The sequence below is a fragment of the Ornithodoros turicata genome, chromosome 1, assembly GCF_037126465.1.
Source record: "Ornithodoros turicata isolate Travis chromosome 1, ASM3712646v1, whole genome shotgun sequence".
NCBI lineage: Eukaryota > Metazoa > Arthropoda > Arachnida > Ixodida > Argasidae > Ornithodoros > Ornithodoros turicata.
Window position 1 is genome coordinate 18,070,618 of NC_088201.1, and position 22,654 is coordinate 18,093,271.

Sequence of the window (22,654 nt, forward strand, 5' to 3'; positions counted from 1 at the left end):
CATTACCCTGGGCATAATCCCACTAAAAAAAAAGAAGGAAAAGTTAAGTTCTTAGTCATAGAATGGAGAAGGGAAAGGCTTGGATACATTTCACAGGAGGATTTAGGGTCAAAGGGAGGAGGGTCAGATAAGCCACAGTGTCACATACATAACCCCTCTTCAACATCAGCAAACTATGTGCGTGATACTACAATGGAGCTTTTCTTCTTGCACTATCTACTTTAGTTTTCTCTCCGACATATTGGCACAGGGGACATTAACAGGCACACTCAAGGATGACTTCAAACACTGTGACATGCTTGCTTTTGCAAATAATAAGCAATAAGTAATTATGCAATCATGAATGCAATCATTGTTTAGCACTGCATTACTGTCAGTATAACTGGTGCTTTAGCAACCATGCAAAACTCTGGAGATGTGTGCAGTATGCATGTACACATAGCAAGGACCCATCAAGTTGACTTGATGGGTCCTTGAGTTGAGAGTGGGATGTTCATGGCTGTAAGCTGCAACCCAACGCTGCACTAGAAAGAAAGCACTTGAATTGTTTCTCATCCATACATGATACGCCATGCAATCCTGCTTATCCTCATCACCCCTTTGCTTTAATAACTCACAAGAAAGAGTGCAGAAACATGACCTTGGCTCAGATTGTCATCGTATGTATTCAAGGAAATAGATTATTGAGGAACCTTAACACAACTGGGCACAATACGCATGCTCCGAAATAAAACTTTAAACTATGCATACACTTACAATAAATAAATAAATTTTACCTTCTCATAGTTTCCTATGCCACCATTAACTGCAGCATCAACTATGCCGCCAAGCAGCATGCTGAGGGGGTTCAGTGGCAGCGTTGGGTCCGCTCGATGTTGTAGCACCATGTCTCGAATTTTGTTGTTTGTAGACTCCATAGTTTCTATGGCGTTCTGCAAAGGACTGACTTCCACAGTGCGGGCACGAATTGCTGTAAACCACCTCAAGATTCCCGGCAGCTTGTATGCCGTTTCGAGTGTAGTCCGTTCCAACCAAATTTTTCCAATATCATTTTCAGAGTCCTTCTCTCCACGTCTGAGGGGCCGGGAATATGTGAATTTGCTCACTTCATTCACCTGGAACAGTTAGATTATTATATTAAAGAATGCCAACTGATGAAATAGCACCAGCAGGGGAATTGATGCCAAGCTGCTAGCGTATTACATCACTTCGAACAGGATAAAATGATAAAAATGTATGTTTAATGCACACGCAGTAACATTACACGAGTGTTCGCTTGACAAATTGAAAGTGACATAAGCAGTGGAATGGTGGAATCTCTAATTCATATTGACTAAAAAGACTAAAAAAACTAAAAAAGGCTTTGCTTCCGCAACAATGGAAGGAAACTCGCGTGCATCAATGCATAGTATTTTGTGTGTACGTAAGAGGCAATCCAAAAAACTAAAAATACTAAAAATCAGGAGTTTGGCTGTCTATACTTACCTTTTGATGTTTGGTAAGTTATTCTCATTGTCTTTAATCACATTTAGGTAACTGACAATGTAATAAATATTTACAGAAACAGAACACTTGTAATCTTTGTCTTTAATCACCCCCGTATATTTATGCGGCAATGTAATATACAGTCGAAACTCCTTAGTATGGCCACGGTCGTTCCCGCGGATTTTGGTCATAAAGCGAACTGTGATATTAACGAACACCACGTGTTGCGACTTGTACCATGCCCTTCACACGAGCTTCGAGAAGTAGAAAATTACGTAAACAGCTGGTAATAGAATACGAATAATGAGGCATTCTAAAAGAATGCATAACACTGTTTTTTTTTAAAGGCCCGATAAATACATCCGCTTAGTGCAATTCTCAATCTGACGCATATCCGCTTCTTCATTCCGGCAGTCAGCTCTGTTTGTTTGTGCTTCTTCTCAGACATGGTCAATGAATGCCGTGTGACTGCAGCAGGACATTATGACCATATGACCGAGGACACTGCTCTTTTAAGCATAAAGCCGGCCCGCGTATTGGCCGTTATAGGTCAGGAGAACTGCCGGTTCAGTGACCAACGGTCATGGTAACGAGTGTAAAGTACACGTGTTCGCCCCTGGTTGTGGTGAAAATGCCGGTCATTGTCATACAGTCGTCGACCGATTTTTCGGACATGCTCGATTATTTGGACTCGTTCGCGGAACGGCCACGGGTCCCATAGAGTTGATGTATAAGAACGTCCAAAATTTCGGACGCCGTGCAGCTCCGTCGCTCGATATTTCGGACTCTGTTTGCCCAACTCTGAGTTGTCTCGCGACGTAAACCCCCCAATTATCAATTACTATCATGTTTGCCCCACCTGCGAATTCCTCTCTTGGGGTGACGGAAAATATTGGTATCATTCGAAATTCGTATCAAAAGAAATCAACCAACTAAAATATTGAGGCAAAAAAATAGGCAGTGATGACTGCTCATTTTCCATTCGTCTGAGTAGAAGAGGTCTACCCAGCACGTGCTGTCCGCCCGCAAGTCGCGCGACAGCGCTGTAAAGCGAGCTTCACCTAAAGGACGCATGCGTTAGGTGAAGCCGACTTGCGGACTTGATGATGGCGGTGCCTCTGGCAGTGTACAGGGTGTGTGCAGAAAAACATGACACGCATTTTTACATGTAACTCGTTGTCTACTTAGCCGAGGAACTTCCGGTGGCGCACGACGGCGCATTTATGCGTGCAAAATCTGTAGAAAAATTGTGGAAGCCATACCCACCTTAAAAAATAACGGAACAACGAAAACGTCGGCTTCCGTGCATCAGAATAGGGCAACATGGTGGACAATAGGGTGTATGTGACAGGGCAACGTGGTGCACTTAGGAGAGTTGTGTTCAAGTACCGCTAGGGGAGCTATCGGTGCATAAATCGAAACGATGTCCCACATGTATGCTTATTGGCAGTACCCCTAGCGGTGCCTGCACATAACTCTCATGAGACCGAAATGCACTACCATGCACTGTCATGACCGCCCTATACTAATGCATGGAAGCCCATGTTTTCGCGCGCGGTTTATTTTTTTACACTGAGTATGGCTTCCAGGATTTTTTTGTAGCTTTTGCATGCATAAATACGCCGTCGTGCGCCACCGGAAGTTCCTTGGCTAAGTAGACAACGAGTTACACGTAAAAATGCGGGTCATGTTTTTCTGCACACACCCTGTACATTGACGAAATGTCGCTTCGGGAAATAGAAGCTGATGTTATCAGGCAGGGCTGGAAGCGCGTTAGGAAAGCATCGACAAATTTTTCCAGCCTACTAGGGCTCAGTAAAGTTTATTTTGAAGCGAAATTCGTTTTTTCGGACTGCTCGATTATTCGGACTTTTGCGCGATCCCCGCCGAGTCCGAAAAATCGGACGGCGACTGTATAAACGAAATGTCATATTAACGAACAAGAGTTACATGCGGAGGCCATTGGGAGGGAACGGTTCCCGAGAAAAAGGATCATAAAGCGGGGATGTGCGGGGGCACAAAGACCTCCCGCACCGGGTGACGCACACCCTAGTGATGTCATATTTACGCAAATATAATAAGACACTGTTGCGTTTCGTGTGTTTGGTAATTCATAATTCTTTTGAAAATATTTGATACCAGCAACTCTACATCACGATATCATCGTAGCATAAGGAGGGATTCGAGATTAAAAATTTTTGTTGTGTGTGCTGCACTTCGGGGGTTGAATAACAGTACCATTTCAATACCTTGTAGTACTTCAGGATTTGTTCGTGAACAGGTTTGTTCTGGAAGCGCTGTGGATCGCTCATGATGGGATCCACTTTGTTTATCTGGAGGTACTGATTATCTGACTCTGTTATTTCTTCACCGGGTTGCTTAAGTGTCTTCAGAAGCTGCGCATTTGGGAACTGGTTGAGCAGCCTGCTGCTGAAATCGCTCAGGCGTTCATATTCCTTGCCTCTGTATACATACACCTGCAAAAGCATACCTAATGTTATCAACAACATCCTGATAATTACACTTAACATTCCACAAAACTGGTCCACAATTGCACATGCCTAGAGGCATACTCCATATCTTGCCAGCAGCTTGTCACCATCCATGTAAACCACCATGTAAAGCACTGAGGTGCATCCCCCCCCCCCTTTTCGTTTGCTGCGCTGCGGCATATTCTGCACCAAATAAAATGAACTCTTGTGAAAGAATAACGAGCGCAGTTGATCTAGAGTGCATGCACGAGGTCTCTGTTATGCACACCTTCAAAAAATTCTCCACTCTTGGAAAGAGCATTCAGGGCTCCCTTGCAGGGCTGATCATGTGACTCGTAACATAGACGGACCGGTACAGCTATAGCATGTATAAGCGGCGCATCAGCTGAGAAGAAAGAAACGAAGAAGAAAGGCACGCGGACTTGCTGGCATCACACAAAGGGACGGGCCGGCTAAAGTTGCTTTCTCTGAGTGTTCTTGTAAATTTGATTGTGCAGTGACAATACACGACAGAGCGAAGATATTTTGCATGGCAAATGAAACCGGGTTTCAAGCCACATTAAATGCCTCCCCATTGCTCCTATCACGAAGCAACATCAGAACACTATGAAACCAGACTCTGCAAAATGCTTTACCAAAACGATAAACAAAAAAACTTCCAACATAGCAAGAAAGCAGAAAGGGGACAATACCTTATTCTGCAAAAATGCTGGGAAGTTACGGCCATAATAGGCAACCCGGAAGTACTCAGGCTCTGGACGCAGTTGGCGAACTATGTTGTCGTAGAACGTAGCCATTCGAGCATGAAGTGCACTTAGCTGAGCATAATCAAATGTCTCGTGTTCACACTGAGCCATCAGCTCCTTGCAAAGGGCTAAGCCTGCTTCCCACAGCTTGCCCTTGTCAAAATGATCGAGGATTTCATAGTAGAGCCGCTCCTTGAGTTCTCTATGTGTGACACAGTGCGGCAGCTTGGCGGTACGCAGCAAGCTCGGAAGGCTCTCTTCTGACCATCGCAGAAGCCGAGCATGAAGCTGCAAGGTGAACCCAGCCTCCACATAGTTGTCACATTCCAAATGCAAGTCGCACAGCTTGTGCAAATATCGAATGTACATCTCTTGTCTGTTGATCTCATGGTAAAATTCCTGGCAACAAAAGATGCATGTCTTTGAAGCAGCAGCAGGCACTTTGGTTTGATATAACAAGTCATGTGGCCGTAACTCCAGGTTTGCATGAATGAGACCAGACTTTTTGTTTCAAGAAAAATGATCTCAGTTTACCTTCCACACGCATATAGGGCACGTGGATTAATTACGTACAAACTGGTCCTGCCATCCCATGCCTAACAGAATTTATTACAACTTTCTGTAAGCAGAAGTTCCTTACCAACAAGTTTACTGTACAGCTCATTCGGTTCTCCTTGTTCTCATCCGTAATTATGATACGATATTCCAGAAGTCTCTTCATAAGACGCACAACAGTTCTTATGAACTTGATCCCTGGCTCATGCAGTGCTATGTGGTTCTCGCAAAGACCATACAGGCTGCGCAAAAAGGAGACAGAAACATAAGAGTAGGCCCGCAATGTCACACCAAAGGAATGCTTCTTTGTATCGATTAAGGGCATACATTTCCCGGAAGAAATCTTGATACTGCTGGTCGCCCCTACCACCTTCAACCAGCACATCCAACTTGGTGATCATCTCATTCTCAAACTGTGCCAAACAAAGAAAGTAACGTTAGTGAAACAAACAAGAGTGAGCTGCACAACAAAGGTGGGTCAGACAGAACAGAAACTGATTCTTTCACCTCCTGGAAGTTCCCCTTTATTTCCATGTTGTGCACATAGCATTCATCTTGGTGGCATGGCTGATACTTTCGGGGTGAGTAAAATTCACACTGCATCATATCGAAGAAGATTGGAATGGTTGCTTTCCGAAGTTCTGCTTCTGGAATCATTGTCATTTCAAGGAAGGGGCCAACCATCCCAGGAATGAAACGAAACTTGTTTTGACCTGCCGTGGAAAAGCTTCAGTTATAAAATGAAATATTACCTGGATATACAATGAACACATATGAACCCAAGAGGCAACCAGGGTGTCTTTTATTGGCTGAAGTTGGCTATAACTATGTTACACTAAAGTTACGTTGCACAGTTCTATGCATAGACAATATACTGTATCTCACTTGTAGATAGGGCCTGACTTTTTAGAGTTAAACCCGTACCCGCCCGATATTTACCCCCCGAACGCAATCTGTAAAATTCGGGTTTAACCCGAATCTACCCGAAAACATCCGGGTCGCGTGTCACACTCATAAGCGTGCATTAAAATAAAGTTTGATAACACTGCTAAACATTAGTTCCATGTTAAGACAAATTTTTATTAAACAAAAAAAATCACCCGAATACACCCGAATTCCTGACGACAGAATATGCCGTAACGGGATTTAACCCGAATACGCCCGAATTTTCAAATGAAAAATATCACCCGATATTTACCCCCCCCCCCCCCCCCCCCGAATTTGGCCAAAAATACAACTCGAAAAAGTCAGGCCCTACTTATAGATCGTGCTTTTGTTTTTCCAGAAAAACGTGGTGCCACTTGGGGGGGGGGGGGGGGGGGGGGGGGGTGCGTGTAATACATGGGTAAGAAATTGAAACACCATACTTGAGGTGCATGAAACCCACCCCTATTCCAATTCATCGGTGTCGGACTCCCCGGAAACCGACGATATTTCGTATCCTCCTAGCGTCTCGCCGACATTGCCGACCTCCCACACTAAACGTCGGAAGCGGATTTTCCATCCATTACTTGCCTCGAAGTCACCGTTGGCAATTCTCATCTTGTGAGCCATTTGTCGTGCATGTGTCTGTGTTACGTATTTCGCACGACACTATCCGGCTCATCTGTCTAAGTTTGTGCACGTAGGTCAGAACAGCACTTTAGATTTCTGGAAACATACTGTGCTTCGGTCCCCGGAATGCCACGGGAGCCTTCCTTGCAGACACAAGGCTCTCTTTCTGTTTTCTCCAGTAGCGCACCTGTGCTTCATTCACTGATCCCAGTGCTGATCTCAGTCTTGCTCACTCGTCAGTCTCAGCTCGTGTTCTTGCTCTGAGTAGAGCCGCATATTCTGTATACACAGGCTCGGTATAGAGTATGCCTCGGAGCAGTGTTGTGCAGCCTGTCAGGCAGAGACGTATCTAGGGTGGGGCAGGTGGGGGACACTTCTCCTGGGCGCCGTTTCATGGGGGGCACCGATAGCGCTAACTAAGGTGGTAAACATGGTGAGCGAGTGATCGTCTTCGCAGAGAGATGGACGAAAGATTCACCCGTTTGCGTGATACTGACGTCACGTTCGGATTCCTTCTCGATGTTGAGGGTTTATGTTATGGCACAAACACAGACAGTCTGAAGGAGAAGTGTAGCTGCTTCGGTAGTTTTTACGACTGTGATGTTGATGGGGAGCAACTCTATGAAGGAATTTTAGATTGCAGAATGTTGCTGTGAAGTCGTTCCAGCCTGAAGATAACGAGTCCTGAGGGCCTTCTTGAATTTATTGTTCGGTGTGGAGAGGAGAGCGTATTCCGCAATCTTCGTATAGCGATAGCAGTTTCTATCGCCAGCTGTCAGAGGCCTTTCAGTAAATTAAAACTGATACTTTCATATTAGCGAGCTTCCATGGGTCAAAGAAGGCTCTGTGATCTTGCTCTGCTGAGCATAGAGAGACATGACACTGAAAAAAATGGATTTCGATGACATCAAAGACAGTCTGACAGCAGCGAAGGCTCGGAAAATAGCGTTGTAATTGTCCAATCTGACAATCGTGTTTCTTTTATGTTGTTTTTGTGCGTATTCTGGGTTAATAAAAACATAAGCGACAAGCCAGCAGTGCTCCTCGTTTATCGCGAACAACATCATGGGGATACACTGCGAGAGGGGCGCAATTGCACAGCTTGCCATGGGCGCCGTCCTCTCTAGATACGCCACTGCTGTCAGGTCTCGTAGATCTCAGTCTCAGTGCTCACTTATCTCAGTGGCGCTGCGCGTAATTCAGGATGTGAAATGCGTTGTTTAGTGAACGAAGCACAGGTGCGCTACTGAAGAAAACAGAAAGAGAGCCTTGTGTCTGCACGGAAGACCCCCCACGGCGTTCCGGGGACCGAAGCACAGCAAGTTTCCAGAAATCGAAAGTGCCGTCCTGACCTACGCGTACAAACTTAGACAGAGGGGCCGGATAGTGTCGTGCGAAATAACACAGACACATGCACAACAAATGGCTCACAAGATGAGAATTGCCACCAGTGACTTCGAGGCAAGTAATGGATGGAAAATCCACTTCATGCGTCGACGTTTAGTGCGGGAGGTCGGCGATGACGACGAGACGCCAGGAGGATACGAAATATCGTTGGTTTCTGGGGAGTCCGACACCGATGAATTGGAATAAAGGTGGATTTTATGCACCTCAAGTGTGGTGTTTCAATTTTTTACCACCTAAGTGGCACTACGTTTTTCTGGGAAAAAAAAGCACGGTATTAGTGTCACAATTTCCACGTTGCTCGTCAGGGCTGATTGCCGTGAGCTTGAACTTGCATGCGTAGTTCTCATGTCTCACCGGTCCCATCATCGCTGGTTAAAACCTAAACTGACAACTCCAAGCACATTGGCTGACAAAATTCAATCACATGGTTAACGATCGCTTTCCCTCTCCTCCTCACTGGTTGTCAACAGTGGCTTTGCTTCTCCTGTACACCTCCTCACTCTCTACTTAATTCCTGTCGTATGGGCGCTCGCAATATCGCCTCACGTTGCACGATACAAGTCGGCCGTGTCACTACAGTCGTGAACCGTTCCGTATGCGGGAAAAAAGGAAGTACCAAAATTTGGGCACTCGAGTTAGGGGTCCGTTCTATATGTGAGTAAATACAAAATAACTGTAATGTCCCAATAGAGGGGTGTCATCATTTTTCGCATGGAAGTGGTAGCTGCTGTTAACTCACCAAGATTGAACCACATCTTTCGAATCTCAAATCCTGTTTCTCTTCTCATATCCTTGTACCTGAAAAATTCAGTAAACCCCATTTTAGGACAAAACAAATCTTATTTTGATGCATCACTTAAAACCATACAGACACACCTAGTTTAGCACTTAAACTTATAAACTGTATTGTATTCACTGACAGCTATGTGAAACCTCAAGATTCACCAACATTACCAACAGGCTGCTCTGTGTTTGGATCCCTAAAGATTTGATCTAGACTGAGCATCACTAGTCCCACATACATCTTTGAAAAATTAGACAGCACCTTTCATGCGTGATGACAGCGGCAGTAAAACAGAAATGTGCAGGTACTGCAAACGTGATAAGATCGCCCCAAACTCAACCACTTCACTTCACAAAAGCACAGCTGCATGTTATAACAGCCCAATTTAATGAGCCACTTATGCAACACGTACATAAATTATACATATACAGGTACAGAGAGGTAAGACTAACCTTGCAATAATCTTGTTCCTCTTGTTAGGAGAAAAGTTTTCTAACTGCAAGGCATCTTGAGTCAGGAAGGCAATTGCACAATGGAAGAAGTTGTTCCACACCTTGATGTGACAAAAAAGGGGGCGAGGGTTGGAAGAAAAGCATTTCCACAAACACACTGCCAAAAGACGAGGCTATTAACTATTTCATGCTTACTTGATAGTCAAAAGGATTTGTAAACCTGTCTCGTATGGTGTGCGAGAAGTGCCGCAATGCCTTCAGGACAACACTAGAGAAAAGTTACCCCATAAACATGTTGTAAATTTTCCAAGGTTTTAACTTTTGGAAAGTTTGGGGGTGCTTATGAGCTTTTGCTTATGAGCTTTTCATAACCAATGGGTGTTTACTGCATCACAAGTGGACAAGCAGGAAAAACCAAAACAAGTGGGGTTGTCACTGCATGGAAAACACTGCGTTGTTGTGCATTAAAGCTGTTTTTCTAAGCTTCGAAGAGCCCAAAGTCATAAAGCAGAAGAATCAATCATGAAAGATCTCTCTACAGTCCCCAGTGATGACAACGATGCGTGAGCACTAGTCAATATACCGTACAAACACACTAAAGTTCATAGAAAGTTTTGTCACAATTTCATTATATCGGCAGTTATTGGAAGGGAAAATAAGGGCGGGAATCAGACTTAAACATGACCTTGCTGTAAGATTCAAGCAACACTGCTGTTTAAAGCTGCAGGAGAATAATGAATTTGAATTGTTAGTGCACTACAAAACCAAATGAATTTGCTTATTTATTTTATCGTTTCTGCACAGCTCTTGAACAGGCATGAGGCAGCACAAACAGTTTCAAAATGCACAGATTATGTTACCTGTTCTGAAGCATAATCATGTCATTCCAGTCCTTTGGGTAGACATTTTTGCTGACAAGGTCTTTGAACACGAGCAATATTTCCATGAGAAAGTCAAGCAAGTCAGTTGTCGTTGCAAAGTGATCAAGGTAAGCCTGGTAATGTGGTTTGGACATCTGCCGCAGCACAGCTACCATGAGCGCCACTATGTTCCCCTGTAATTAAATATATAACCAATGCGGTGAGAAGTATGCTAAGTACATGAAAGTTACATAGTGCAATCTAAAAGAGACCCAACTATATCTTTCACTTCAGGACTACAGTGTATGCAGGTTACTTGAAATGTGCAAGTATAAAAAGTAACTACGATAGAAGATGCATGCCTACCACAATAGGAAGTGACCGGTCAGTCCGAATAACAGTCTGGATGACAGTCCTTAACATTGACTGCATTATCTCTGTGATGTCATCTTTCGTCAGAGAACGATCATGAGAGTGCAGAACCACCATGATGTCACTAAGAATCTTGACACATAAGTCTTGTTCCACATCCTTCTCTGAGAGCAACTTCACGTGGCAATTGATGACAGGTAGAAGGATTGCACGGCAAGCTAGAACATAAAAACGTCTTCATACCATTATGAAAATTTCAGCACTTAACTTCCCGTTACTTCATTTTTCAAATATATGATTCATACAGCTGACCAAACTTTAACCTGCCGAAAAAGACTTTGAAGCACAAAACGATACGAGGGTAATCCAGAAGGTAAAGACTGCGTAGCTCAAAAAAATTAAGAAAATACTTTGTTCTTCAATCATATAATTTTTTAATCACTTCCACATAACTGCCTCCTTCATTTAAGCATTTAGTGTTCACGAGCTTTAGAACACGGCTGCTATAGTCATCCACTGCCAGTCTATTTTAGTTATCTATTTTACTGTTAGACCCACGTGGGACCGTTACAGGGGCTTACAACACTGCCATGATCACAGTAAGAACAGAAATGGCAAAGCAGAATATCTCATTCATATGATCACATTGCACAACGCCTTAATATTATGTTAGGTCAATAGCTTCAACGAAAGCTGAAACATTTTGCACAGAGACTGCGTTCAGGTAATGCATTCCAAATTGTGACCGTGTGTGAAAGGTATGAATATTTAAATAAATCGACATTTGCTTTAGAGCACTGCACGGGCCGGGGCTTACCCGAAAGCCCGAGCCCGGGCCTGGCTTTGCGTTTTTTATGTGTGCCTGGGCCGGGCTCGGGTTTCAACCACCGGGCCCGGGCCCGGGCCCTGTTCGTTCGCGTGAGAGTTCGAGTAAGGGGAACTAACACCGGTGCATGCGCAATGGAGTGGAGATGAGTCTGTCTTGAACCGCAAGGTACATACACACGCCTTGGGAAGGCGCCGCTACGCGCTGCCTTCCCAAGCAGGCAAGCACAGAGCGGCTTGCCGGCACAGAAACACAGCCGATCCGTTCGAGTGTACCTCCTCACTCTCCACCAATTAGCTGCGTCCTTTTCCTCGTTGCGCTGTGCTCTTTAGTAAACCTAAATACGCCTTTGGGCCTCGATAACATATGGTAGAGTAGAGGCGGGCTGGGACCGGGACTGAGCATGGAAACAGTCGGGCTCGGGCTGTAAATCTATAGAAGACCTCGGGCCTGGGTCGGGCACGGGCTTGAAAATTAGGCCCGTGCAGTGCTCTAATTTGCTTCACACCGTTTTACAGCCTTACAATGGTGTGCTCGCAAGGATCGTGATGCCATAGGTTCTAAATATCTCTTGCTATTGAGTTTTAGCTTATTGTGATATAACAGAAAAAAAATTTTCAATTTAGCTGATCATTTAAGATATTAAATACTGAGTCAGTTCGCTTGAAGTCAGACATTAAGAAACGGGCTGCTAACTTCTCAACCTGTTCTATTTGGGCAGTTAGCTTCTTTGTATGGGGGTCCCATACTATACTGCCATATTCCAATACAGGGTGAACCATTGTTTTATATCCAGTTAGTTTACTTGACTGACTGTCGACTGCAAGCTGCAATTTGCCATCACCTCTGAAACGTTTTCCACCCAGGAACTCTTTCAGATTAGGAAAAAGGTGAAAATCGCTCAGAGCAAGGTCCGAACTATAGGGTGGATGACCCAAAACCTCCCACCCAAAAATGTCTAACAAAGCTTGGGTTGCTGGGCATTGTCGTGAATAATAATGATGCAGCAAAAAAGTTTCCAAGTCTCCAATTTTGGATGGCTCGCCATAGACTTTGGAGTGTCTCGCAATTGGGGAAAGGGAATGACCTGCGCAGCAACTATGCACAAAAAGCCATTACTAGAAGGAACATGCTCGAAATTACACATACACGAAAAAGGAAATCTTTAATGGGACCAGAAATGAGAAAAAAAGACGTCCTGCCACTTCAGATGCTACAAATGTAATTTGCAAGAAGTCCGGGAGTAATCTGCATACATCGTTACAAAACGTATCGCACTCAGGTGAAACCAGCACCGAAGAGACAGACAAGTTAATTGTTAATGTAATTAATGAAAAAACATACATGGAAACTGGAACAGCTCACTGTGCACGATGTCATTTACACACATCATCTTCTGCTTTGTCAGTCGTTCTGGAGGTAGACTGTTGATAAGCTCTGTGATGATGTGACTTAAAAAAAAATTTTTCAGACAGTCAAGAAAAAAAATCACAAGGTCACCAGTCAGCAAATTCACTAACTGTCTCCAATTGTGTCCCTCCTCACCTTAGCTGATCTGAATCAAAAACATGAAGGATGTCTGGTATTGTAGCTGGGAAATATTTTAGGCAAGCTCCCTGTATCAGCAGTAGCGTATCATCTTTGTAGAACATCATTGATGTTATAGAACGCAGCAACTGTTCAAGTGACAGTTCAAACTGTTGTGCTCCTTTGCCTTCATTCAAACTGAAAAAAAGAAAGAGGACTTTACTTAGCCAAGCCCAAAACAAAAAAACAAAATCACCTGTGCAATATACATAATGCCTGTAAACTATAAATGTCATGCACATAATATGTGCAGTTTCCAACCAATTTTTCAGACTTCTTGGAGTCATACAGTTAGAATAAAATTATCGAGCAGTTCAAATTTTTAAGAAAATGGCAAAAATAGACTTCTTTCCTCGAAGTCCTTCTTCGAAGCCTAAAAAAAAAACACATTTATGCGTGTCTGCTTGGCAGAGCGAGCATGCATTAAAACTAATTTCTACTAGTGTAGCATTGTTGCTGTATATACACATTCACAAGCGTGTCGATGACCACAAAGGTTGTTGTCATCAATATCCTCTCGTGGAAGCCTTCTGATGGTATACCAAGTAGTACTTGTCAAACGATTTCATCACTCGTTAATTCAATGCAAAATTTTGTGTGGCTGTCAACATTTGTGTACATATTGGAAGCTGCATTAGAAGGAATTATAGTTGCAAATGCATTCAACTAAAGCTGACTCATAAAACTGCATAAGAGTTTAGTCATTCTGCGTCGTTCATTCGTTCTTTTTTGTCCATACTCAGGCTTTTTTACAGTACAAAGCTGACTCGTTCACGGCGTTGCCATTGCCATCGGTGTTGGTGCTTCTGTGGAAAAAAAAAAAAAGCAGCATGACAAAATCTGCCCACTACAGAAGTGTCATTAACAGCATTCCACAAGTCTTTAAGAATATGAAATGCTGCCAGCCGTTGTAGTTAATTTTGTTTTCGTAGCACAACACAACACCTGATACAAGGCCAGGTAGGTACAGAACTTTCAGACTGTATCATTATTTATCGGACATTTTGCTGATGCTCTTCCTGATATTGCCGACGTCGAAGATAGTGTTGATGCTGATAATTCTGAGGTGGAGAATGGCAATGTCGCAGTAGTCTAGATTTGAAACATCAGTCATTGTCCACACCTAGCACATTTATTGCAATGATGTTTCGCCCACATGACATAAAGAATAATATTTAGCTACTTTTATTGCCCATAGTTAGAAATAAGCTTTTGAAACACGTTTGAAATGCAGTAGTCAAGCACATGAGCTCAGCATCAGCACATAGGCACTGTGCTGGCACGACTACTGACGAAACAGTCCAAAATACCAGACTCAGTTCTATACGTAGTTTCCAGGAGATAGTGGAGTCTGAAAAACTGAGCATGCTCAAGCCAAAATGCGTACAAAAAATGAGCTGTTCTGATACTGTAAGTGGAAACACGTTGGCTCTATGGGGCATTTGACAGTATCAACAGTTGTGTTCTAAAAATCCGAATCAAGAAGTCCAAATTTGTTCGTGTCCAAAAATTCAGACAGCGACTGAGCGTGTGTCTGTAGCTGTGCATATATGTAGCTATGTGCATACGTATACAAGTATGTGTGCTTCGTCACGTATCAATATGTCTGAATGTCCATGAGCTGTACAGTTGCCTGCCTAGCATTCATACTTCGTCAATCCTTGGGGGCCCTTTCTGTAGAAACAGAAATTTTTAATAAAGTACAATGACTAATGGTGCAGCGGGTCACTAAAGATAAATAAATAAATAAGGTAACTAATTGTATGCACATAACACTAGTCACTTCAATAAAAGAGACCCAGTTATGCCTGATGTAACTTCACTAGCACTTTCAAGACCATCGCACTTACTGAGCAAATAACTTTCTTGAGTGCACAATAAACTTTACAATGTACTCCATGGATTTCATGGTCTGCAGAAGCAGAGTACGGTCCTCTTCTCTAGAAGTTTTGATGTTATCGATGTAGTCCTTTAGCACCACAATCAGTTTGCTGGAACAGAGCAAGTAATAGGAAGTATTAAACGCTGTTGCACAAGAACAGTACACATAGTACTGTCTGCATAGCCTTGGCCAGCAATGTGATGTACAACTAAAAGACATTGCTCTTACTTGTAAGCAAGTGTGGCACTGAAATTTTCCTCAATATAGAGGTCTAACACAGGCTTGAAATGCTGATACTTCCGGTCTGAGATAAGGCATATTATAAAAATCTGGAAGAAACAAAAACAAATCATGTTAAAAACAGAATTAACGTGAGTCAGGCTCAATAATGTAATGGGCGTACCCTACATCCCCCATTCCAATTATCTCAATATCTCAGCTTAGAATACATCGTCAAAAGTGATCTTTAACCTTCGTGAAAATATAATTCTATATCAACCAGTGAAACCTGATCAATTCAAGAAAAGCGTAAGGTAGCCCATCTCGGCCTAGGCTTATTGCAAGCGCTCTGCACATTTTTATTTCACATTTTAGTCCATTCGTAAGGTGGTTGTTGGAATGCATTTCTCGGAGAAATCAAGAGATTATCAGAATATTCCTGTGCTGACTGGTCAGTCGTCAGACAGAGATTAAGAATAGATTAGCCATATCCCACATTAAAGGGGCACTAAAATGCAATTTGTTCTCAAATGAAAGTCCACTTTTGAATTGGTATAATGCAAGCAACTTTAACTCACACAACACTACTGTTTAGAAGAAAAACACAATGAAACAAAGCCGTCTTTGGTGCCAACCAATGAAATCCTCAAGAAGCAAAGAGTGGCGGCATCCAATCAAACAGCAGGAGAAGCGCGCGCATGCCTATTGTGCGCATGTGGATTTGGAAGGGGTCCAAATGCAGTGTTGTGTACATGCGCAGCATGACACGCATTGCTGCATTTTTTAATGCCAATTTACTGAATTGTAGCCCACAACAGTAATCTCAAATGTTCTAGTGACAACAATCATATTCACGCCCTTCGGACAGCGACACAAGTCCGCTTCGTAAGTCGCATTATGTTTTCGCCAGAACTGCTCCATGGCGTTGCACGCACATGCACACGCAGCATGGACTAAAGGCACTGATCCACGCGCTGAAGCAATGTTCACTGGTTAGTGCCGAGGCAAGAAAGAGTCTGGTATAATTCTGACTGTAGCTTCGTAACAGAATCGAGGTCTTGAATTACGACAACAAGTGTGAAATTAACATAGCGTGTAATGTAATTTGAAGTTAACTTGTATCTGCATTTTAGTGTCCCTTTAAGATGAGACAGTAATCTGACAGACAAAAGACAGAAGTTGTATTATACAAATACTGTAAGAGTGGTTAATTTCGCGGTCTTAATAATTAGCAAATTTGTGTAGAAGCGCGGTTTGGGGAATATTTCGCGGGACCTTAATTTCGCGAATTCGTGTGGAAATAGACAGAAGCAGAAATCGCGGGATCAGAGAGATTGGAGTAGATGGAGTGGATTACCACTGAAGATACTCACATACAGATCAGTTAAAAAATAATAACCACATGTACAAAATGAGATTGCGAGAAAATGGGAAAATTTTTCATACATATATGCAGGTTCACTATGTATAGAGGTTGTACTGTTCCTAGAAGTGTGGTTTCTGTTACCTGGAGAAATGTTACATAAGTCTAAGGAAATTCAAACAAACAAACAAAAGCAATTCTGTTTAACCATAAAGGGAATAGAGGAAATCCATTTATCGCGAGTTTATAGTAGTTTGCCAAGCTAGTGCAAGAACAACAATAGATATTGAGGAAGGAACTGTACACTGGCTTGACAACAAAATAACAATTTACTCAGGCGGTTCGTCCCCCATAGGATGACATCAACAGTGAGGAACAGAATGACGGAAGATAGCAACAGTTCCAGTGTATTGTTCCTTTCACCATGACATCTGGCTTTTGGAACATGTTTGCAACAATAGATATATTTATACTGCTTACCAGTGCCTTGAACACCAGGTTATCATACAGCTCTGAGTCCGAGTTTTTCATGAGAATATCAAACAAGGCATCTAGGATGTCTTGTAGAAACTGGAATTAACGTAAGATGTCAGACATGACTTATACACAGAGCATGACTTAATTTGACTAGGTAAGAGATCAACATATGAAAAGGTGCATGCTGGTGACAATGGCCTACAGAGAAGTTCTAGGGACTAATGCAATGCATAAAGTAGATGACTGGGCTTGTTGGTACATTAGCATGATTTCAAGAAAAGTGCAAAACATTACTACACCACGAACAGGAAGGAACACACATGAACACTCGTGTGTGTTCCTTCCTCTTTGTGGTGTCGCAACATTTCGCACTACATATTCTCAAAATTAGGTCAATACATAAGTCATTGCAGCATTCCCTGGCATGAAACTATGAGAGAAATTTATGCTGTCATTTGCCAGCCTTTGTAATAAACACAGAGTCAGAAACTCAACACAACCAATACCTTGACGACTTCTTCACCATCCACTTTCATAAGGGCTTCAAGGTTGTTCTCTAGATTTTCTGGCACGGTCCACCACTTCAATAAGCCCAGTAAGTCCACTATGAAGGTGGAAATTGTGCTAGTATGATTAGAAATGCTACAAAAAGAAAGAAAATGTATACTTGCCATTTTGTGTAAGCTTTGTTGAACACACCAGTGTTGATATGTGAAAGGAGTCTTTCAGGGATAGGCTCGCACCTCCTGCCTGATACGATGCCATTACAGTTTTGTTTGGCTGGCCGTTGGGAGAGTTAGAACCTTGCAAGATGGCATTGAACTCTGCCCGAGTTGCAGGCAGAGACAGGTAAGTAGTGTCCAGTTGACGTTTGTGATCAAGCTGAAAGACAATACAGGATGTGATTTGCTAAGTTATGCTGAACTTGAAACAAATGGAATGAGGCTCAGATATTATGAAAACATAAAATTATGTAGTAGAATCCCCAACCATCAATTTTCAGTGGACTGCTGAGGATAATATTATATAATTCCAGTAAACATATCAACCAAAAATATGTGTTCTTAATATGCAGCACTTGATATGAAAAGAATTGAAGAAAGAATACCTTTTCTATTTATAATTTTTCCTTAAAAAGACTTTCATTACTAAGAAATTGCTAAGATACACTGACATTCTCTAATATCTTTGGAACTGGCATAATGTTTTTTAATGTAATGGTAAAGGTTTAAAAATACTTTCTTTTGTTGCCTCTTGGCATGAACAGCTAGACTATTTCAAAAGCATTAGCATCCGTTATTGACTTACCTTGTAAACCAAAAGTTCATGCATTTCATCATTCAGTGTTGTTCCATTCTCTTGCATAAGCTTCACAAAGGACATTGCAAAAGGCTTTTCTACCCGGTCTTTTGCTGCATGAAACAATTCCCCATAACATACAAATTGTTTTGATAAGAGAAGCATAAGGCAAAAAGGCATGGCTGTAGTACTACAAATAGCATTGTCCTTAAATTTCTGGGGCAGACTTTGAAACACAGCACAAGAGGGCAAAGCTTGTCATCTCGAGAACTTGTCCTCCTGTTTTGTGTGTCATTTTTGCCCTTCAATCTCAGAGAGAATTTTGCCTACAAATACAATTTCTCAATATCTAAGAAAGTTAATTACACATTCTTATCCCATGCTACTCTGGTGTTTAAAGTCCAAGATAACAAACAGTCATCAAATATGAAAGAGAGAATAGTTTTCTACATTTCCTTACAGTCGTTAGATGACCTATGCTTGAATGTAAACAGCAGGTGAGCACTGTAGAAAAGCTCTATGGGTACGGCAATCTGAAACAAACAAAAAGAAAAAGCTACGTTCAAAAGAACATTGACCTGGGACAAATGATACCTTGAAGGTCTCCATCCAGCGAGGTCTATCTTCATGGTAGTAGATTACACTGTGGTACTCACTGAGATTTTCTGAGCCACAGCCAATGCTGATAACTCCCTAACAAAAGACATTTTTGCAAATTCTGAAAAACTGCTGTGATTATTCACGATGCAAGGAAATGTAAAACTTACATCAATGACAGCCCCTTTTTCATTGCACACCTTAACAGTAACTTCAATGTTACGATCTGATGTTTTAGCACCTTTGGAAAATTCTCCCTGCACTAGCGTCAGGTAGAGGTCATTGCGCACATCACCTGTTAAAGCAAGTATCAACACAAAGCATTTAAGAACAAGTAGTGGAAATTTCTATATCACTTCTTATGATGGTGAAATGAAGTATACTGAAACAAGCTGCCACATTTCAATTATTGATGTATAGCATCTACTTCATTAGTGTCTTTTGTGTTTTTTGGGGGGAGAGAGAAAGCTGCAAAACTACTCAAAGCTACAAAAAGCCAACAAATAGTTAACCACAAGGCTTACAATAGGGACTGTGCGACAAACTGGTGGCGCCGCGGTGCGGCCTCCGGAGAAAGTACCTTGCGTGATAGCTGCCGGGTAGCCAGCTTTGTTTACATGTGAAGTGCGGGTATCTTTTTTTGCCACAGCATCGCTAACTGTGCCAGCACCTAAAAGAACTCTTCATTAGGGACCAGATGCTTCACTTCTCGTGATTTCTACGCTTCCAATACCACCGAGGTCACTAGACTCGCAGCGAATAACGTCTGTGACGCGCGTTCGGCCATTGCATGAGGTGTGCACAACATGAGCGAATATATTCTATTTCTTTTGTTCTAGTTTCGATGAAACTGAATGAGGACCTGCAAAATGATCAATGATTTACAATTGCCACTTTCGTGACGGTGAAACGCCGCTGGATACTGTATCACCGTCAAATACACCGACGAAACGGCAACCTATTTCGAGACAATGATTGAGGTGTTTCGTCGCCAGTGCCCAGAGCCGATATTGCTCCCGGTATGACGAGTCTCACAGTGAGAACAGAAGTTCTACGTTGTCCAAAAGGTTTAGTATTTACTCACCGACCATTTCACAGCTGTCGTCCCGCAAGCCTACGGCGGTAGCCGAGGTAAAAACTCATATACTTTCTTCTTTGAGGATCTCTTTAGAGTTATTGTATCTGAAGATACTGGAAAAACTGCAGTACAAGTTCAGGCAATAAGTTGTGACCCCACGTGTTTATTTGTATGGATAAAACGGACGCACGATGTAAATTTCAGTGACGAAGCTATGTGTGTGCAAAGACGACGAAAGGAATACCAGACTCAGTCAAAAACATGATATTACAAATGGCTGGAGTCAGAGGAATACACGTATATAGCCTTCGCTAGCAAGCCATTTTGTGAGGAGTCAAATAACCATCCTCTCGACGTATCACTTACAGGTGTTTTGACCGGGCAGACGCGAGTGGCTGTTCTCCTTCCGTACTGTTAGATGCATTATAAATACGGTGGTTGCTTCTGTGCAGTTTGTCTCCATTCTCTTCGTTCGCGCCCCAGAAAGGTTCCACATTATTTGCAATTCGAAAATTAGCCCTTCTAATTACGGTGGTCGCCACGCAAGCTACGGTTCCACTTGAGAATGCATAGAACGGGCGGCGTGGTATCACGTCGGATACGTCCAAGACCGCCACTGGCGGCGCTGTCGCGACGGAGCAGCGCGCCCCCTTTAGGTGTCGCACGGTCCCTATGCTCTCTTGGCGCTATGGAGATACTTCAAGGCTGCAGGAGAAGAGGCAGATCACTCAACAAGCCTGGCTGCTGAATGACAGTTGCACCTCGAGAGCGCATGCCAGTTGCAGGCCAGTGATAACCCACTCTCTTGATTTATTTCCAAAGAAAAGTGCTCTGGTCAACTTCTGGTTCCGGATGAATGAACCCACACTCGCTTTAGCATCTATTGCTACCGCTCTCTACTGCAGACTTCAAGGTAGTCATTGTACTTACCTATTCCACTGAGTGTATCCTGTATGGTGTACCCTTTGTGCATTTACAAGTCAAGGCAGCTATTGTGCTTAGCTATTCCATTTTATGTGAAACGGACAACTAAATCAAATTATTTGTGTACCCCTTGTTCAGTTGCATTGCCACACAAAAATCACGGGGAATTTCATGTTTTCCATCACGAACACACACTGATTTGTAAATTCTGACTTGTGGGAAAACTAATTTTCCACCGCAGAAACCTAGGGGCTTTGCATTTAGTGCATAGTTGCATGCATATGGTAGAAGTGCAAGGGTGCAGGTGAGCTGGTACAGGTTTTATCGTTGTTTTGCATGCATATTTCAAGAGTTTTTAATGCATGTTTATCCATGCTCTAGTAATGATGTTTTCAATGGCAGGATACATCACTAACCAGGAAGGATGACTTCAGGGAAACCCATTTTACGTGCCATAGCTGTAGTTCCAGACACAAGATGGGGGTTTTCTTCTCGTACTTGCTTGTTGTCTCCATGTAAAAGTTTGAGACAAATCCAAAGGCCTTGGCCCTTGTGCTCCTTTTGGGTGATTTCTTTAGAGGACAGTGCTTTCTTAATCGCTGTGTCCAAGAAATCTCTTTCACCGCACCTGAGGAAAAGTCCCATTCGATTGACCCGATTTGTTTGATAACATACACAATGAAACCAGCAGCATAACACACAAACGCAAGAACTGTTTGGAAGAGCAAAGCAAATTGCAAACTGCATTGTGGGGGGAAAAAAATACACGTACTGAACATATGGCACAAAGTACTGCTTTTCTTCATCACTTTCAATTTTTCCGCTGATGATGTCTGTTATGTCCATAGCTAAAAAATAAAACACATTCAGTTTTAAATAATGCATTGCATTTGCTGGCACTGTGTCAGTACTTGCAGCCCGATGTACCAAGCAATATAATATGATTAGAAGAGTCAATTTGATTTAGTTACACAGATCATGTTAGTGCAACAAAATCGTGAAGTAACATTTACCAGCAACACCAAAGGGACGACGCATGCCATCAGCCTCTGTGGCTTTCCTTGTATAAATGGTAGACCTCTTATGGTCGGTTTCCTTCAGTTCCATGGCACCTTCATAAAGAAACAGCATTAATCACCTTTAAGTGGCAATGCCTTTCAAAACAGTGACTTGAAGATTGCAATGCATCAATATATCAAGTCACCAGAAGAATACTCTCCAAATAAAGCAAGTCGGGAAAAAAGCAAGCTATGAAAACCACTCCACATTAAAGAGTTTGTGTCAGTTTGATCCTGGAGGCTAATTATATCATGTATGCCAGGGTAACTGGGAAAAATTATGTTCTTCTCAGTGTCGAGGGACAGACTCTTGAAGATATTGCTGTGCCAAGCAGAGGCATGTGAGCATCGATCATTGCTATTGATTCTCAGAAGCACAGTAGAGTTCTCCAGGCTGCTGCCCGTACTAGCCTGCAGCTTAATTGGCAGAAGGGTTTGCCGTCAGTTTGAGCAATTTTCTGTGCAACTGGGCCCGCTTGCACGAAACAATCCTAAGTGTAACACTTGGCAAGTGCTGCACTAACGCGTTAGTGCACTAAGTTTAGGGTTGCGGTTAAGTGGCTTGCACGAACACTTCCACGACCGCCCTAAGTCAGGTATTCTAAAGTGGATCGTGGCTACGAGCAGTAGCAGTTTT

General features: G+C 42.7%; 1 protein-coding gene across 1 annotated transcript in view; it reads right to left on the reverse strand.

Annotated features, from left to right (window-relative positions):
- Positions 1–22,654, reverse strand: part of LOC135377558 (dedicator of cytokinesis protein 1-like) — a 37,923-nt gene that overhangs the window by 8,087 nt on the left and 7,182 nt on the right. The window contains exons 11-35 of the mRNA XM_064610071.1: positions 21,973–22,071; positions 21,732–21,807; positions 21,376–21,587; positions 19,128–19,252; positions 18,955–19,053; positions 18,821–18,893; positions 18,370–18,473; positions 17,733–17,943; positions 17,568–17,665; positions 17,065–17,154; positions 15,231–15,331; positions 14,971–15,111; positions 13,079–13,258; positions 12,878–12,984; positions 10,702–10,925; positions 10,336–10,529; positions 9,671–9,743; positions 9,476–9,576; positions 8,979–9,037; positions 5,786–5,991; positions 5,606–5,691; positions 5,364–5,520; positions 4,670–5,122; positions 3,735–3,962; positions 777–1,115 (exon numbers count right to left, since the gene is read on the reverse strand). Coding sequence (XP_064466141.1) covers positions 777–1,115; positions 3,735–3,962; positions 4,670–5,122; positions 5,364–5,520; positions 5,606–5,691; positions 5,786–5,991; positions 8,979–9,037; positions 9,476–9,576; positions 9,671–9,743; positions 10,336–10,529; positions 10,702–10,925; positions 12,878–12,984; positions 13,079–13,258; positions 14,971–15,111; positions 15,231–15,331; positions 17,065–17,154; positions 17,568–17,665; positions 17,733–17,943; positions 18,370–18,473; positions 18,821–18,893; positions 18,955–19,053; positions 19,128–19,252; positions 21,376–21,587; positions 21,732–21,807; positions 21,973–22,071 — 3,836 coding nt within the window. The remainder of the gene's footprint in view (positions 1–776; positions 1,116–3,734; positions 3,963–4,669; positions 5,123–5,363; positions 5,521–5,605; positions 5,692–5,785; positions 5,992–8,978; positions 9,038–9,475; positions 9,577–9,670; positions 9,744–10,335; positions 10,530–10,701; positions 10,926–12,877; positions 12,985–13,078; positions 13,259–14,970; positions 15,112–15,230; positions 15,332–17,064; positions 17,155–17,567; positions 17,666–17,732; positions 17,944–18,369; positions 18,474–18,820; positions 18,894–18,954; positions 19,054–19,127; positions 19,253–21,375; positions 21,588–21,731; positions 21,808–21,972; positions 22,072–22,654) is intronic.